This window comes from Brachyistius frenatus, unplaced genomic scaffold (assembly GCF_029030835.1).
Source record: "Brachyistius frenatus isolate BFR_SWC_R1_liver_20210118 unplaced genomic scaffold, ASM2903083v1 Contig_18, whole genome shotgun sequence".
Taxonomy (NCBI): domain Eukaryota; kingdom Metazoa; phylum Chordata; class Actinopteri; family Embiotocidae; genus Brachyistius; species Brachyistius frenatus.
This window is the reverse complement of record NW_027210617.1, coordinates 211,876-229,260: the sequence shown is the minus strand read 5'-3', so window position 1 is coordinate 229,260 and position 17,385 is coordinate 211,876. Positions and strand designations below refer to the sequence as shown.

General features: G+C 40.7%; 1 protein-coding gene across 4 annotated transcripts in view; it reads left to right on the top strand.

Moving 5' to 3' along the window:
• Positions 1–2,129: 2,129 nt before the first annotated feature.
• Positions 2,130–17,385, top strand: part of opa1 (OPA1 mitochondrial dynamin like GTPase) — a 36,715-nt gene continuing 21,459 nt past the window's right edge. Inside the window, exons 1-21 of one of the 4 annotated variants that reach the window (XM_069694652.1) lie at positions 2,130–2,313; positions 3,234–3,558; positions 3,708–3,804; positions 3,933–4,040; positions 5,606–5,659; positions 7,627–7,709; positions 9,341–9,496; positions 11,342–11,395; positions 11,559–11,663; positions 11,999–12,085; positions 12,535–12,648; positions 12,853–12,933; positions 13,036–13,110; positions 13,212–13,283; positions 13,545–13,644; positions 13,758–13,888; positions 14,323–14,395; positions 14,677–14,749; positions 14,836–14,951; positions 16,316–16,380; positions 16,595–16,671. In XM_069694652.1, the coding sequence (XP_069550753.1) occupies positions 2,285–2,313; positions 3,234–3,558; positions 3,708–3,804; positions 3,933–4,040; positions 5,606–5,659; positions 7,627–7,709; positions 9,341–9,496; positions 11,342–11,395; positions 11,559–11,663; positions 11,999–12,085; positions 12,535–12,648; positions 12,853–12,933; positions 13,036–13,110; positions 13,212–13,283; positions 13,545–13,644; positions 13,758–13,888; positions 14,323–14,395; positions 14,677–14,749; positions 14,836–14,951; positions 16,316–16,380; positions 16,595–16,671 (2,075 nt within the window). In that variant the 5' untranslated portion in view covers positions 2,130–2,284. The remainder of the gene's footprint in view (positions 2,314–3,233; positions 3,559–3,707; positions 3,805–3,932; positions 4,041–5,605; positions 5,660–7,626; positions 7,710–9,340; positions 9,497–11,341; positions 11,396–11,558; positions 11,664–11,998; positions 12,086–12,534; positions 12,649–12,852; positions 12,934–13,035; positions 13,111–13,211; positions 13,284–13,544; positions 13,645–13,757; positions 13,889–14,322; positions 14,396–14,676; positions 14,750–14,835; positions 14,952–16,315; positions 16,381–16,594; positions 16,672–17,385) is intronic. The other 3 variants (XM_069694654.1, XM_069694655.1, XM_069694656.1) reach the window with 3 other exon arrangements.

Genomic DNA, 17,385 nt, shown 5'->3' with positions numbered 1-17,385 from the left:
ACCGAATGCAGACTGTCCCTTAATCTGCAAGGTTGTAGGCTTTTTCTTAGAAGTATTTCACATAATATTCTTATATTAGAAAATAAATATAATGGTATGATAAATAAATATTCGTAGACGAATAAAACCCGCATGTTGGAGAAGATGAGTTTCATTTTACTTGTGTAAAACATTGTAGTAAAAACTACATTGTGTTCTTTTGGTCCTATGGAGGCATCATTGTAATGTTTTTGAATTATCTGATGACATTATAATTTAAAACTGCAAGCAGTGAAATGCGGACCCTCGCACGCTGCACGTCCGACTTATGAAAGTTGGTGCTTGACGCACGTGCAACATTTCGTGAGGTTAGGACCATCGTTTGACCTTAAACATCAACTTCCTGTGTCACGGCGAAACATCAAACTTATCGCCCTGGCTATATATACAAAAATTACTTTTGGGTCACTTTTTGGACAACATGGTATGTCTTTTTTTTTTTTTTTTTTATCACTTTTTGGAGTCTGACCTTTTTCTGAACTGACATGCGTGCCTCAAGTGGGGATGGAACCCAGTTACTTCTCACTGTGAGGCAACTGCTCTAACCACTGCACCACTGTCATACTATAAGCATGTCATCCGAAATATGGAGAAAAAAAAAAGTCATACTATAGCATTAAAATATATGAATGGGATTTTGAGGTAGTTTGTGGTTGTTTGGACAGAAATCCAAGAAGAATTAGACTCACCCTTTATTATTGATTTTTATTTTGTAGTAGTTTAAAAAAAATTTTGTATCAGGTTTTTGTTTTGTGTTGATGTTGATCGTTGGTATTAGTATGACTGCATTTACAACACAAAACCATGTGGCTCACCCTTAGGGGGACTTGCCCTCCGTGAACTATGTGTAATACCTTGAACTTCACCATGGTTGCTATTAATGGTTCAAATTCCACCTTGGCCTGTTGATGGTGATTCAACTTTAAAAAGTTTTGCATACACTACACATTACAGGAAGATATTTAATATCTCTGCAGACCCCCTTGAAAACATGTGTATCTACTATCCAAAGAATGTCTGCGGCAATTTTGGCCGCATTTGAATTAATATTTATGGACGGTGGCGTTATAGTTTGCAGTGAGCCAAATATTTGTCACGATGCAGACCGTCTCCTGGGCAGATTGGTGGTGCAGTGGTTAGCACTGTGGCCTCACATCACAGAAGGTTTGGGGTGTTGAGCCCCCCCGCCCCCTCCTTTGCCATGACTTAAAAAAGTTTTGTCCAAATTATATAATTAAAAAAAAAAAAAAGTCATACTATAATGTCATAGTATGACTTTTTGGCCACTTTTTGGCTGCCACGCTACGGGCACGCTGATTGACGAAAACAAAATCTTTTAACAACTTTTCCCAAAGGTGTTAAGAGTGTACAGTACTGACAAAATTTCAAGTCGGTCCAAAAAAAATTCTGTAGGAAGAGTTCGTCAAAGTACAACATGTGCGAATCGGCAAAAATTATAAATGTTGGACTTCATGTTAAGTTTAGGTCTTAGTGCTAAGAGACTTTTTTTTTTTTAGATGTAGGACTGCTCCACCAAATTTCTTGCACGTCCGTGAAACTAGATGCCAGGGCTGCAGTATAGGGGGCGCTAGTGAGCCATTTGGCCACGCCCACTAGCGAAACCACTACAATACGTACAATTGCTTTGCCGCGACTGACGCGGGTTCCAAGTTTCATGAGTTTTTGAGCATGTTAAAGCCGCCAAAAAGGCGATTAAGTTTGAGGAACGAGAAAAATAGGGAAGAAGAATTCCTTGAAGAACAATAGGGCTTTCACACCATTCGGTGCTCGGGCCCTAATAATTACTCTCCAGCCCAGGTCATTTCACAAAGTGCTGCTACAGTTTGATCGCATGCACCCCTGACACGACCCATTATTGAGCACACAAAAAACTTTACAACACTTAAAATGGTTCCGGGCTGATTTTGAACCTTTGGGGCCAGACAGTTACAGCGGACGTTGCCATTTGGGAAGAAGGTCCTACTGCAGTGGGACGTGTGGCGTCGGACGGATATCACGCTACATAGGAACTAATCCACTGGTGCGGTTTCTGTCCGTGCTGATTCGGAGGTAGCACCCTTTGCAGGAAGTGGACTGTCATTCTTGGCCGTGTCCTTGTGAGCTAACGAGCTAGGTTAGCTGCCATTGCAGGCAAACAAATGTGTACCTTCTGGAAAGATGAATTGAACTGTCCCTGAAGAGTGAATTTTGAAGAGACTTTCGTTTGCCCGCTGTTGACGGCACCATGTTGCGTGTCGGGAGCCAAGCTGCCTGGTGAGTTTCCGTGTAATGACGGTAACGGCAACTCAAGCTGGTGCTAGCTGTGCTGTCAAGAAAGCACGTAGGACTGACAGCCGAGGACAGTCCAGCTAGCGGTGTTGTTACGTGCCGTTGTAGTTGGAAAGGCCTCATTTGAATCAATATATATATCTTATACCTGTGATATATATATATATATATATCACAGCTAACTGGATGCAAAGCGTCTGTCCACACTGTCTCTGACATTATTATCAGCTGTGAAGCTGCCGGTGCTGCAGTTTAGTTAAATGTGTTTGTTTTTTTGCACAACCTGAGCACGCTACTTTTAGTTTTATTAAACTGATTTAAAATGGACTTTATAGAGATTCTCGATTCTCACATGGAAGCGACGCTCTGAACATTTGGCGATATTCTGGACTATGACAGTGTTACTGCGGATTAAACTAACCAACAACATAAAGTCACAAAAACCTGAACTGCAGCAATAGGATGGCACGTTAATTTAACAGTAATGTTGATTGAACAACATCCTATATGGCAGTAAAAACACCGATGGGGACCATTTTACTGCATAATGTGTACTTTTACGTTTGATACTTTTCAGTATATTTTGCTGCCAATATTTACATACTCTTACTCGGTTAAGATTTCAAAAGGAGTACTTTCACTTGTAGTGGAGTGTTTTCACACTGTGATGTGAAGGACCTGAGTCCTTTTTTTTTTTCCACCCCCTGGTTATTTGAAAGCAAATCAACAAATTGAGGCCACTGTAATCTGACTTGACATGACCTTCAGTAATTTATTATAAGTTCAGCTAAGTACATGGTAATAACAAACCATTGGGTTGTTGCTGACGGGTAAGGCCTGTCCTTCACCTGATGATGAGGTCACAGGCTTGTGTAATTTGTTGTTTGGTTTCTTTGTAACCTCAGCATGGCCTGCAGGAACCTGGTCTCCACCAACATGGGGGTGAGATTTCGGGTTCCGCTGCAGAAGCTGCACCCTCTGTCCCGTGCCATCCACCACCGCTACTCTGGAAACACCAACCCTCAGCGGCCTCCTCATCGCACGGCAGCTCGCTATTTTACCTCTATGTCTCGTTTGCCCATGCGGCCGCCCAAGCCTCCTCCTGGGTCGGGGGGCCGTAGCCACCAGCAGCAGCGCCACTTCTGGGTGGCCCGCCTCGCCTCTCGGCTGCTCAAGCTCAGATACATTCTGCTGGGTACGGCAGTGGGAGGAGGGTACACAGCCAAGAAGGTCAGTGACGATTATTATGGAACATTAATAGTTACCGACTATCATAGTTTTACTCGTCCTGTCAAGGTGTAACAAAATCCCTCCCTGGGAACTTTGAAGGGTCCCTGCCCACTAAACTTTTTAATTTATCTTAATTTTTTTATCTCCAGACCTATGAAGAGTGGAAAGACATGCTGCCTGATTTCAGTGAATACAACTGGATCATTCCTGATTTTGTCTGGGAACTGAGTGAACAAATTGATTTGGGTAAATGTTTCAGTATTAATCATGACTCAGATTAACATGCTCATACCTGATATTGTCCTTCTCCAATTGCATCTTGAGATACAACTCTCAACTGTCCGTCTTGACCTGTTACCTTTTTTCATCTACAGATAAACTGGCTCAAGCTCTGCCAGAGATGGAAGAAATAGCTAAACTTCTACCTGATTTTGACAAAATAGGAGAGAACTTCACTTTCCTTAAAAGCCTCCTCTCCTCTGGTGAGTGAATGAAACATCAGCTACATATTTATAAAGTTATTAATAACAGTATGCCCGGAAATCAGAGTAGCAAGTTTGAGGTTTGAAATGAAGATTATGGACATTTCCCCAAAGGAAACCTACCTTCCACATCCTGATGGGCTTCTGCCTTCTTCCCTGTACCATATTTCAACTATTGTATTTTTAGTCTCTCCTACCTCTGATGCCGTGTTTCCACTGCTGGTTGCGACTCGAGTCGACTCGACTCGACTCGACTCGACTCAACTTGGCACCAGCGACTTTTTCCATCTTGCTTACACTGCTGATAGTGCCCCCTCAGTGTAGCTTGTTGTCATAGCAACGTTGCGTGAAACTACTGTGACATTATTTTCAATGCGACACGTACACTTGCTGGATCCTTTTGTTGGCAAACAAACAGGAGTGTCTGCAGGTCTTTAATTGACCGCAGCGTTGTTTTGCGGGGTTGCCATGTAATCAAGTCGTCAAGTTAATTAAAACAAACAATTTTGGCTGCAATTATAACTTTGCTATTTAACAATGGTGGGTTTGTGCAGGATTTCTCAGGAGTGGTGACTCTGGTCTGCAGTGTTTTCATGTCAGTATTTTCTGTCATCTCTGCTCGCATTGAACTTTGACAGAGGCGGTACCAAACAATATCCAGGAACTATCCTCAACTTTTGCCCGATGGAAAACTGAAACGGAGTAATAGAGTCGAGTTGAGCTGCACCATGCGGTGAAAAAATGGGCAGAAGTGACCCAAGCAGAATGAGATAGTTTGGACTCTTGAGTCGAGTTGAGACAAAAACATGAGGAAGAAGCCTGCTTCATCCTTTAATTTGCAGCTTTTCTGCTCCAGCCTGTCTGCCTATGGTTGTGGTTGTTAGAGGATTCTACAGCGAGCCCTGTATACACCCAGTTTTATTTGGATCAGTAGTAAATCTAAAATGTCTTTTTGTGTGTATACTGACTTACTGTATGAATCATGGTGTGACAAAGAGCTGCTTATTCAAATTTAACTAAGTGTATATTACTGCAGCTGCCAAATCAAATGTATCCACGTTCATTATTTCACTGGACTATTCCTGATTTATTTTTCCTTGTAGAAAGTCATTTTGCCACAAAGATGAAAGCTTTCATTATTTCAATTTTCCTCTGATAACCTTTGTAGAAACAAGCCCAAGTGTTATCCAAAAGGCTTTTGATGCAACCATTTCATCGGGTCAGAGGAACTGATGATATTTTGTATCACACTGAAACATTAGCCAATAAGTAAAAATTATAACTATTGGCATTTGAAAAAAGGCTTTTAAATAGATCAATTTATTGATTATCAGGCCCAGTTCGGAGTGTAGAGTTGATCTCTTTTAACAGTTTCTCACTGACAACTTCACTTAAAGCTCCGGCTCAGCAGCAGCAGCAGCAGCTTTGTATCAATACATATCATTTAGCTGTGTCCCTGCTTTGACCACCATCCCTCTGCTTCTGTCTTTTATGATTTTTATCTTGTGTTGTTCTTCCTTTTCTCCTCCCCCCCACCCTCCTGTCCTCCTCCACATTCTTCACAGGTGTGAGTTTGGGTAGTGAAGTCAAAGGAGCTTCTGGTCTGCATCTGTTGTTAGGTGTGTAAACCCCGCACTCGGTAGCGCTGACCCCCCCCCCCTCTCTCTGCCGCTGTTTGACTACCACCTCGCCACGGCTTTGGCATGATTAAATTCTAAAGGCGGTAGCAGACGATGTTCCCGGGACGTTGGCTACCAGGTTGCAGACCAATGCTGCTTTCAACGGTGGCATTGTTCATGGTTAACAGAGTCTTTAATCAATTATATGTTTGTCAATAGGAGGGTTAAAAGGAGGAGTATGCTCATTAGTTTTTGGCCTGTGGCCGACATCTTGAATCAGTAAATGCCTCTCTCTCTAGATTTCTCTCCCACTTTCTGAAAGCTCAAAATCCTTAGAGAACTTGAATGGTTACTATTCCATAGTTCATTTAAACCAGTAAAAGTTACACAAAACAGTCTGGAGAGCTCTTAAATGCAGATCCATTGTGTTTGCCTGTAGTATGTCCCCCTCTTCCCTGTTTACTTTCTTTAACCTGAATGTCCTTGGCTGTACTTTGTCCTACCCGTGTGGTTTTTGCTTCCTTTGACTTCCACCCTTTCTCTCACCTGACCTGTGTTTCTGCTTTCTTTAATTACACTCTCATCGTTAATCTTTGGTGCGATCTTTTTTCCTTTAGTCATTCACTGGAACTCAAATGTTTGGAAAATGCACACGAGATACAGTTTACTGAGGTCGTCCATTTAAGTTTGAAATGAACACATGCAAATTTATACCACTTCTTTTTTTTGTAAATGGTGCCAAATAGTTGAGATATAAATCAATTTGATAATACTATGGCCCTAAAATGGGATAAAGTAATGAAAATAATCCACAGTGGTGTGTGGAAATCTTCTTAAATCATTAGCACAGAAGCTTGCCAGGCCAGACGGACCACACCTCTGCTCTGAGTCATAAAAACAGCAAAGGAGTGTCGCTGGCTCTTTCTCATCACTCTTAACTTTTCATGGCTTCAGTAAATTTTCATCACAGTTTGACGTTTTTATATTCATATATTCAGTGTACTTATTTCCTCACAGATGGTATTTTGGATTATGTGCAACACATGACGATTTGGGACTTTTGTAAACACCCACCTCATTTTTATGGCTCAGCAGACTTTGATTTGTGCATGGCAATAACTGCATGTTAATTCACATCATAAAAATATAAGTTGTCTACTTTTGATTAGGCACCCATTAAGTTTTGAACACAAGTATTAAATCAAAGTACTTGATTTAAAAAGTGTTTTTTTTTTTTATGTGTCATCTCAGTGTCAGGGTCTGTTTATTTTGACATCGACAGTAACTCTATTTTTGATCATGTTTCCCAATGAAAGTTCATAAATCAAAGTTTCAGTATTCGGTGTCTAACCGTACACCTAAGTGCAACCACCTACAGCAGTTGCAGTTTTCTGTCAACACTTAATAGAGTTGATGAGCAATAACTGCATGTTTTTAAACTTACTCAAAGGATCCCAGCTGCACTAAATATTTTGAGGATATGTTTACTCTTACTAGAACCAATTACATAATAAGTGTCAATTTGTTCTCTAATCAGTCTTATTTAGTTGTGTCCGTTTAAATATTTCTCCAGGTAATAAAAAGATAAGTCAGTTACTCCAGTCATTGAATCAATGATCACAAAAAAACCTGAAGATCCCGATTTACAGCTTTTTTTTTTACACTTTTGAGAAAAAAAATATTTATTTTTGGTCCGTTAATTTGAATGCAAAATGAGGTTTGCTTTGCACAGTGTATTTTGTGTGTGTTATCCATGTATTCATGTGTCAGTGCAAAATTTCCCAAACATTTGAATTTCAACCACACTGATGTTTACTTCTCTAATCCTCATGCTTTATCTGAGCGCCAGCTGGCATCTTTTAGCTCGAGATATATTATCTCCTGAACTTGATTATATTCAGTACGTAATGGTCTTCATGTATTTTCATTGCTAACCTTATTCTGGGTTGTTCTGTCTCCTCTGGTAGAAACTTCAGGCGATCCTCCACTAAAAGCCACAGATTCTTCTGCTGCAGCAACACATGACACCAGTGACAAGCAATACAAAAAGGCAAGTTTATGAAACGTGATGACACTTCTCAGGTTTTTGTGCTCTCTGCATCAGCACAGCTTCGTCTCACTCGGCTCCAGTCTGCAGCTTGGCTACTTTTCCCTTCAGTGGCAAGAAATGTAGTCAATTGAATCAAAACTTACTCAAAGAAACTTGAATATGAGTCTGTTCTTGTTCAAGGCATTACATATTTAAATGCCCTGAGGCACGCAGCTTCAGAGACTTGGCAGAAATTGACATAAAAGTTAAACTTCTGCATACGATATAAAGCACTTTAAATAAAAGTGACTCCAAAATGCTTTTATAATTTTTATGCTTTGATGAGACTGGAAATGTCATGTTTTGGATTCAGTCAGTTCTTCTGAATATGAAATGTGAGTTTCACGCTGGCTACCTGCCAATAATACCGATAAGCCATTTAGTCGCTTTGGCAATGCTATTGTAAAAAATAGTTCTCTATAACCTGGGAGTTTGCACACACTAATAACTGTGTGAAAATGTACTTTCTCACTTCATCAACCGGGCCTTAGTGCTTATCATGCTTTTCAATTTTTTTGCTTCCCAGAAGCCTCATTCATGGACACAGTTACATCTTTCAGCTTTCTATTGGTTAGCATTCTCTGACCAAACACTTCATATGCTCATTTCTTTCATTCCTGTTGTCCTTTCTCTTTCCTGTTCATTTTGTGTGTTTTCCTGAGCAGTTTCAGTGTCTCCATGTTTGTGTATTTAAACACTGTACAAAGTTTAAACACGGGAAAAATGACATGAAGGTTTGACAGAGAATATCAAAAGAAGGTGCATTTTAAAAAGAATGACTTCCCTTTCCTGTGCCCTGCTTCTAGTCTGCCATCATGGTCTCCAACATGAATACAACACACGTTCTCCTCAGGTTACCTTTGGCAGGTATTATATGCAGTGAAAAAGGAAAAAACAGCATAAAATTGAACAAACATGTCATGTTGGGGACTCCTGAATTTAGGCAGATTTCACCTGCTATTCAGTATGTTTTGTGCTTCAGTATCCCAATGCTTGCTTCGCTTATTTAATCATCATCTTTCGCATCATCAGACCCGTTGTATTCAGGGCCGGCTGACATTGTGTTGAAGCGCATTAAAACGTGGCCAGAGCTCAAAACCTGGTTATTATACCGCTACAATTTGTACTCTGTATTATTATCCAAAAATATAAAGTCCAGTTAAAGTGTTGTCAGAATCACGATGAGCGTACAGTGGTGTGTGATGGTGAGTGAAGACAACAGAAGCACTGTTGTTGCCACTAGCTGAGAGGCACTGGTTGCGGTATTAGTTGCCTCCTCTGCCTTCAGTCTGGCAAAGTTTTGCATCTCCTTTTGTTTATGAGAGAGACTGACTTTGTTGGTTTGCACTGATGATGGTGGCAAGATTACCAAAGCTTGAGATCTCGATTCCTTTAAACATAAACCTTGATTTGATATTGATTCCTGCAGCCTGAAGAACAAAAGTGCCAGTGACTGAGATGCAGGCCAGGTTGCCTCTGTTGTAGCCCTGTGTCGGGGGGCAGCATCAGCCTGTATGGCTGACCAGCCCAGTGGCCGGTTATTGTTTTTGTTGCTCCTCCCACCTGTCTCTCACTATGACGTACCCCAGCAGGGTCTGCTTGGCGAGCTCATTCTTATTCAGCAGCAGATCCAGCAGCACGAGGAGGAGGTCCGTCGGGCCGCTGCGGCCAATAGTACGCGTGCCTCACCGCCAGAGCCTGCTCCCAGTCCGCCTCCGAACCCCAGCCCCCCTCAACAGAAACGCAAGGTGAAAGACCCACCCCACTTAGATCCGCCCGATCCCACCGACGGCTCCTGAAAGATTACAGCTGTAGCACAGGAACAGACTATGTATTCTAGGACAATTTGAGGTCTACCAGCTGCCTGAACTAAACACAGCAACTTAACATCAGGTTGAAAGTCAGTGTTTTACTGGAAACCTGTTACACCTCTGACTACAACCAGTGATACTGATGGGTGTGGTCAGAATGTTTTCTGCTGAACCCATAACCACACCCAACATTGGTGTCACGGTGTACAAACATACCTCAGACTCTGAGGTGTGTGGAATATACTCCAAGGATCAGAGTATACTTCCGTATCACTGAGAAGTTAACCCAGCAAAGGTCAGAAAAAAACAATATTTTCAGCTAGTGTAAAGTTGCTCTTTAACTTTGAGAAAAATAGAGCTTCTAATTTGAATATTAAAATACAATGATTTCGTTTTATATAAAAAGTTTAGGATTGAAAGTTCAGTGGAAGTGCTTTTGTTTATTCCTGTTAAGAATAAACAGGCAATAGCTGCAAAATACGTCATAAACACAATAATACATTCCAGTGCTGTGGCCATCCAATAAATACAATCTTTAAGCTTGTTCAGATTGACTGTTTTCTTGGTTCACCACATTAAAAAAAAAAAATATCAACAAGATGTTAAAATCAAATAAAACACACAACTAACGTGTGAAAGTATATGTTGGATTGCTATAGCACTGGATTGCATTATATTTTACAGGGCTATGTGTCTTGCCCTCTGCTTTAAATCATCATTTTCGATGTCGTAGATATTTTACATTTTAAAATGAAGTTACTCTGCTTGTAGTCAAGATGAATTGGCCTGTCGCTATATTTGAGTCTGTGTCCTACAATACCCGATAGTAGTCTCCACGTATCACCCCGTAGTCATGGTAAGATTTGCTTTGCCAGTGGGCTGTAGGAGGGGCACGCATGGACCTTCATAGCTTGAATTCAGGAAAACGGCGACTAGCTCAGCCTCATTCTCTCATGCAAATGGCTGGAAAATCATCAGCAGTACCCCATTAATGTACGGAAGCCCGGCATGGAGTGGAGTGGCAACGAGCTGCATGGTGTGAGTTGCACTTTTTGAAACTAACGTGAATAAACATAACTTTTATATATAAAAGTTTATCAGCAGCCAGGTAGAAGCCTTAAGCTCACTAAGACTTGTTTTGTAATAACCAGACACCTTCATTCATTAAGTACAATTAAAACTGTCTCCATACACCTGTGCCACATAGAAGAAAGTAGAAGGTAATTAATAGCACAATTCGTACCCCTGCTATAGAATGGAAGTAGTTCTTGATGAAGTAGTTTGGTGTGTCTGTCTGTTAATTTCCTTTCTTCTGCTGTCAGTCCCATTTGTTCACGATTGCTGTGTCTCCTGCTCTCTGTCCTGCTTCTCATCCTAACACACATGTTGCAAGTAATTAAAACATACAATCAAATGAAGTTTGCCCAATCATAAAAAAATCAAGTTGTAATGACTAAATGAGCTTGTGACTGAATTCAGTCATTTCCAGGGCTCACTCTGTTATTTGTGCCTGTTGGTGAATCGGAGCTTGTTGATCGAAGCTGAATAATACCAGAATGAGAAGTATCTGCCTGAAATTTTTTTACTGTCTTCATGCATTAATTTGACTCAACTGTTGTTCTCTCTGTAACACAGTCTGCACGTATTGAACGTTTGTGGTGCTGGTGGGATTTCATTCTGATGAAGTTGAGAGTAAAGGATAGCCCTTCATTTCAAAACCGAAAGGCAGCATTAACACAACATGCTGCTGTTCTTTTTCTTTGTTTCTGCTTTGACCTTTAGTCATCAGACAAAGAAAAACTCGACCAGCTTCAAGAAGAACTGCTCCGCACCCAGGTACAGTAGGTTGTCTCTTACTTTCTATCTGCTAAAATCCAAACTGAATTTCTTTTTAGCTAAATCTTTGTGTAGCAGACCAGACCCGATTTTTGTCAGACACACTCCTTTAGAAGTGCTACTCACACTGATTGTTGAATGTACACTACTGTTTATCCTTTAGCTAAAATATCAGCGCATGCTCGAGAGACTGGAGAAGGAAAATAAAGAGTTACGGAAAGTGGTGCTTCAAAAAGATGATAAAGGGATTCACCAAAGGAAAGTGAAGGTGGGTTACATATATAGACAAACACACTGAACACTCTGGTACATGCTAATGTGATTTTGAAGCTTCCTCCTTTACTCTGGTGTTTATTTTGCTCTATTTAAGATTAAATATGAGTGTTAACGGATAGAGAAATATCCTGCTCCATGAATGTTGAGTGGCAGGGGACAACATTTTTTTGTATAGATTACTTGTAGAGCTCTGACAAGTGTTTATTACCTATATTACTTTAGGTATTCTCCTATTCCATCAATTATTCCTTCTTTGGTCCTGTTAACTTATAGCAATGTGAAGTTACATATAATTGATATTAATTACTACTTTATCCACTTGTGTAGAAATCCCTTATTGACTTGTATTCTGAAGTCCTCGACATCTTGTCTGACTACGATGCCAACTACAACACCCAGGACCACTTACCCAGGGTAAGGAGCAAAATCTAATATTGTTAATGGATAATTACGTTTCATTTGTTTGTCTGAGGTTCTCGAGTGGATTTAAGATAATATCATTCAGTTTTTAAGAAACATGCTGATATCAAAATTGTTGTTTTCCGCTTTTATTTATGTGTTAGAATTTGAATCTTAATTTCGATGAATTAAACACAAAATTTCTGAACTTGTATCATTGTATCACTAATCATGATCACTTAATAGTTATAATTATAGTTATAATTATAACCTAAAAAAAAAAAAAAAAAATTCCCCTTGGGGATTAATGAAGTAACTACCTAACCTAACCTAATAGCTCTTGTTTCCTTTTCCACTGTCCTTATTCCTTTGGGTTTAATTGACCTCCATTTATAATCTTTTGTCCTCTATTAATTGTGTACTCTGCTCCACAGTCTCACCCATGTTCTTCTCTTGCGTTTAAGGTGGTTGTGGTTGGGGATCAAAGTGCTGGGAAGACCAGCGTGCTCGAGATGATAGCCCAGGCCAGGATCTTCCCCAGAGGCTCAGGAGAAATGATGACACGCTCTCCTGTCAAGGTGTGTGGCGCTACACTAACTCAGAAATCGTTGTCATGACGTGGTCATCAAATGGCAGCATAAACATGTTCAACCAGAATCAACAAGGGTTTTATTGACTACTGTAAGCCAAGTGATTAAGGTAATTTAGGAATGTAAATTAACCCAGTATCAACCAGGTTTTGATAGAATTTTACTTCATATAAGCCTTTATTCTTTCTGTAGGTAACACTAAGCGAAGGCCCCCACCACGTGGCCATGTTCAAGGACAGTGGCCGAGAGTTTGACCTGACCAAGGAGGAGGATGTAAGTCACAGTCATTCATTCATCCGTCTAATGCGAATTACAGCTTTAACCCAGTTTCCTCTTCACATCATCTGAGATGGTCTTTCTTCCTCTGTCCTGCAGCTGGCTGCTCTGAGGCATGAGATTGAGCTGAGGATGAGGAAGAGTGTGAAGGAGGGGCAGACAGTCAGCTCCGAGGTTGGACATAGTGTTTCCGTTCAGATTGCTAATCAGGCTGTTACTTGCTGGTTTACCTTTGTAATGTTTCATGATGATCATGCTTATGTTTTGCATGTTAGACAATATCCTTGAGTGTTAAAGGCCCTGGAATCCAGAGGATGGTACTGGTCGACCTACCAGGTGTCATCAGTGTGAGTATAAATTCTTTACTTTACTGCATCGTGGATTTTGTCCATTATGTAAACACATTTGTTTTTATACTGTGCTTTATTTGAAATGAGAAAAGCTAAAAGCAGGAAAAAAAGAATATTTTTCATTTATGATCTATTATGTTCATTTTATTTATATTTCTTTCTTCTCATCCAAAATGGTCCATATAAAATCTATGCCTGTATACTTTGTGCTTATAAATTGCCATCTTTGAAAATGTACTTAATGTGTGTCTTTCTCAGACGGTGACAGCAGGCATGGCATCAGACACTAAGGAAACCATCTTTCGCATCAGCAAGGCTTACATGCAAAACCCCAATGCAATCATCCTCTGTATTCAGGGTCAGTCATGAGCTCTCGATTCCCATTTACAACAATCATATGTAAACCCAGCAAGTATTTTAGTGAGCCAGGAGATGATACGAAGAGGGCTGACCTTCTTTCCTTTTGTTCAGATGGCAGTGTGGATGCAGAGCGGAGCATTGTAACAGACTTGGTCAGCCAGATGGACCCTCACGGGAAGAGGACCATCTTTGTCCTGACCAAAGTGGACTTGGCTGAGAAGAACCTGGCCAGCCCAAGCAGAGTAAGACGGCTTAACTGTCCCAAAAAAATATATCTGTGTATCTAAAGGGCTATACTGACTATTAATGGCTTGGCACCTATTCACACAGATCTGTCTACAGATTCCTTAAACCAAAAAAAGTCCCAGTTACATGAATGTCAAGTCATAGTTAGTCATAGTTAATCGGTCCTAACAATTGTAATTCCTAGTTGAATGGGATACACACAAATATGAAGGAAAACTGTCCTAAAGCTGACTTTTGCACATCTCTTCAAGCCATTCGATAAAGTTTTAGGCACAGTGAATGAAGTTTAATTTGCAGCTACTCCACTAGAGGGAGTTCAATCCTTTTAATTGAACCTGATGATCTATCAGAGAGGCAGTCTTTGAGAGGGCTCACAGCAGAGAGGAGACTTTGAGTCCTGTTTTTTTTTTTTTTACCTCTTTTCTTTCAGATCCAACAAATAGTAGAAGGCAAGCTGTTCCCCATGAAAGCCCTGGGCTACTTTGCTGTCGTGACAGGAAAAGGTAACATCTGTCACTGAGTATGCTGCAATTGCTTCCCTTCTCATTTATTGATGACTTTGAAATCATGATCCTGTCCCAAAAATCTTGTGGTAACCAGGGAGCACTTGCCCTGTGGTTTTTCCAACATATTGATGATTGCCTACACCCCTTTATAGGGAGGTCTTTGCCCTGTATGGCTTTAAACATGTGGAATGTATAATTACATACATTTATGCTTGATTGTTATTCTGTATGAAGTTATAATTTACTCATTTTTTGTTCTGCTGACTTGTTGTGCCCAGGGAGCACTGGTGAAAGCATAGACTCCATTAAAGATTACGAGGAGGACTTTTTCCAGAACTCCAGATTACTGAGGCAAGTGTGACCATATATTCAACAAACCTTTAATGCTTCTTCAAATGAGTCATTTCAAAGATGACACATAATTTGTATGCACACAGGGACGGCATGCTGAAGGCCCACCAGGTGACCACAAAGAACTTGAGCCTGGCAGTCTCTGATTGCTTCTGGAAGATGGTCAGGGAGTCAGTAGAGCAGCAAGCTGATGTCTTCAAAGGTATGACTGCTCCTCCAGGAGTAACCTTTATGCCATATAGGCTGGTTGATTTGTACGGCTTGGAATATTTTTGGCATTCAGGAAATGTCCAAATCTACTTGCAGTGCCTTGTATGTTTTAATAATGTGACTGGACATAGCTGGATTTTATCCATTAACTGTAAGGGGAGCAGGTGTTGCTGCTCCTCTACTCTTGACTTTTCAGTCTCCCTGTATTGGCCTTCCTCCGCCCACCCTGCCACACTTTCCCACTCCCTCCGTCCTGCCTTCCAACTACAATTAGTCTAGACAATCACAAGCCCATTGCTAACAGCATAGGAGATTTATGGCCATGAGACTGCAGTTCCCATAGGCCCATTGTGTTGTGTATCGATCCATATCCCATGAAATCACACACAGCCGGCTTCCATCCTCCATTCTTGGCGCCGCCACGTCTCCACAAACCAGCAATTAGCCTAATCTCCACTGTGGATAGGGAGCTGTGAAAAGGGATAGCAAGCTTGGTGTGCTTGTGTATGTGTCTCTGTGTGCATATGTGAGAGCTAAGACTGCGACTCTTGATAAAGAGTGTGTGATTGACCCCATCGCCTTTACTCCTAAGGGGCCAGTTAACAGGTTGAGTGCGCAAAGGCGTCACCCACTCCTATTAAAGGATAGACACCATTAGCAATCTGACAGCTGCCTTTACATCATCCCAAGTGAAAGCAAAGCACACCCTATCTGTATGGTCATCACCTGTTGATTATAGAGAACTGCTGTTTGATGGAGCATAATCAAAGGTGAAAAAGCAACGGAAACATGGAAGAGAAAAGTTTCATCCAGGCATGAGAATAAACAACTGACACGTGACTCGTTTTCTAATAAGGCTTTATGATAAGGGCTGGGTGATAATATAGATAGTGTCTCATAATGTCATTTGAGGCTATGAATAGTTCTAGATTTTGGATATCATAACATTGTGTAATATTGTATACACGTGTTTTTTTTTCTCCTGGTTTTAAAGGCTGCATTACAGTAAAGTGATATCATATTCTGAATTCACCAGATTGTTCTCGCTGTTATATTATTTCCCTTACCCACTTAGTCATTTCTGATCATTATTTATCCACAATCTCAATATGTAAATATTTTGTTAAAGCACCTGTACTTATCCCTACAATAAAGAAATGGTAAGTGCAATATCGATACCGAAGTGTTTGGCCCAAAATATAATGATGTTGGATTTTGTTCAGCCCTACTCTACGGTGTTAATTATTCAATTATAATTTCACTTATTTCAAATGTAACATTGAAAATTCTTCATATAAATTTTGAAAAGGTTTGTTTCAATCAATTATTCATTGTCATGGTCTTTCTTTTCTCCAGCTTCACGATTCAACCTGGAGACAGAATGGAAGAACAACTACCCTCGTCTGAGAGAGCTGGACAGGGTACGAAACCAACTGAACAGCCCCATTTAATTTCTACTTTGCTCTTTAGTAAAGGCCTGAGACAAACCTTAATGTGGCAGCTGTTTTCTGAATGACATTTATGATCAAATGATTGATAAAATCAGTACTTTATAAAAACAACAGTTGGAGCAGTTGCCCGAAAGGTTAGACCAAATGATAGAGATCTTACAGATGTTATTTTGTCCTTTTGCAGAATGAACTCTATGAAAAGGCCAAAAATGAAATTTTGGACGAGGTCATTAGTTTGAGTCAAGTGACCCCACAACACTGGTAAGTTGATGAGGAGCTAATATCTAAGGGTTCATCATTTTTTGGTTATGATCAATATTAGTAGCATTGTTAGTATTAGTGATTTCTGTGGAGAATATCGGTCTTAATAAGAGGCCACCTTATGGGGACTGAGCAGTGTAGATTAGTGTACCTTGTCTTTACCTAAAGGCAGTGAGATTATGTATTTGCGGCTGCACTCAATCATCCGCAACTATGAAGCTATTTTGGAAACAAACTGCAGATCTTTTACTTGTGCGTTTACCTGCGTGTAAATCTATCATTATACTCAATCCACCATGAAAAAAACCTAGCTTAAATGAGACGTATGCATGATGTGGTGGCCATCCCCCGTGTGCGTGCCATCAGTTTTCCCACATCAATAGTCTGATGAATGGCCTATGGACCTGAACAGGGGTGGCCCTGTTAGCCAGCAGCCAGCCAGCCAGCAGCCAGCCAGCCAGCCAGCCAGCCAGCCAGCACTATTGGAGATAGCGCGTATTGACAGGAAGGAGTGCTTGCTGAAACAAAAGGGGAGCTTAATGAAATATGAGCGTGCGTTTATGATAAATGAGAGAGGTGCAACACTGCATTGGTCTCGGGTGGGGTTGGAGGGGGAGGGGGGGACTCGAGACTCAGGGGGACTCAGGGTTTTGTTCTATAGTCACACTGCCATGGAGAGAAAGAGTGATGCTGTTAGCTGCTAACAGGGTCACA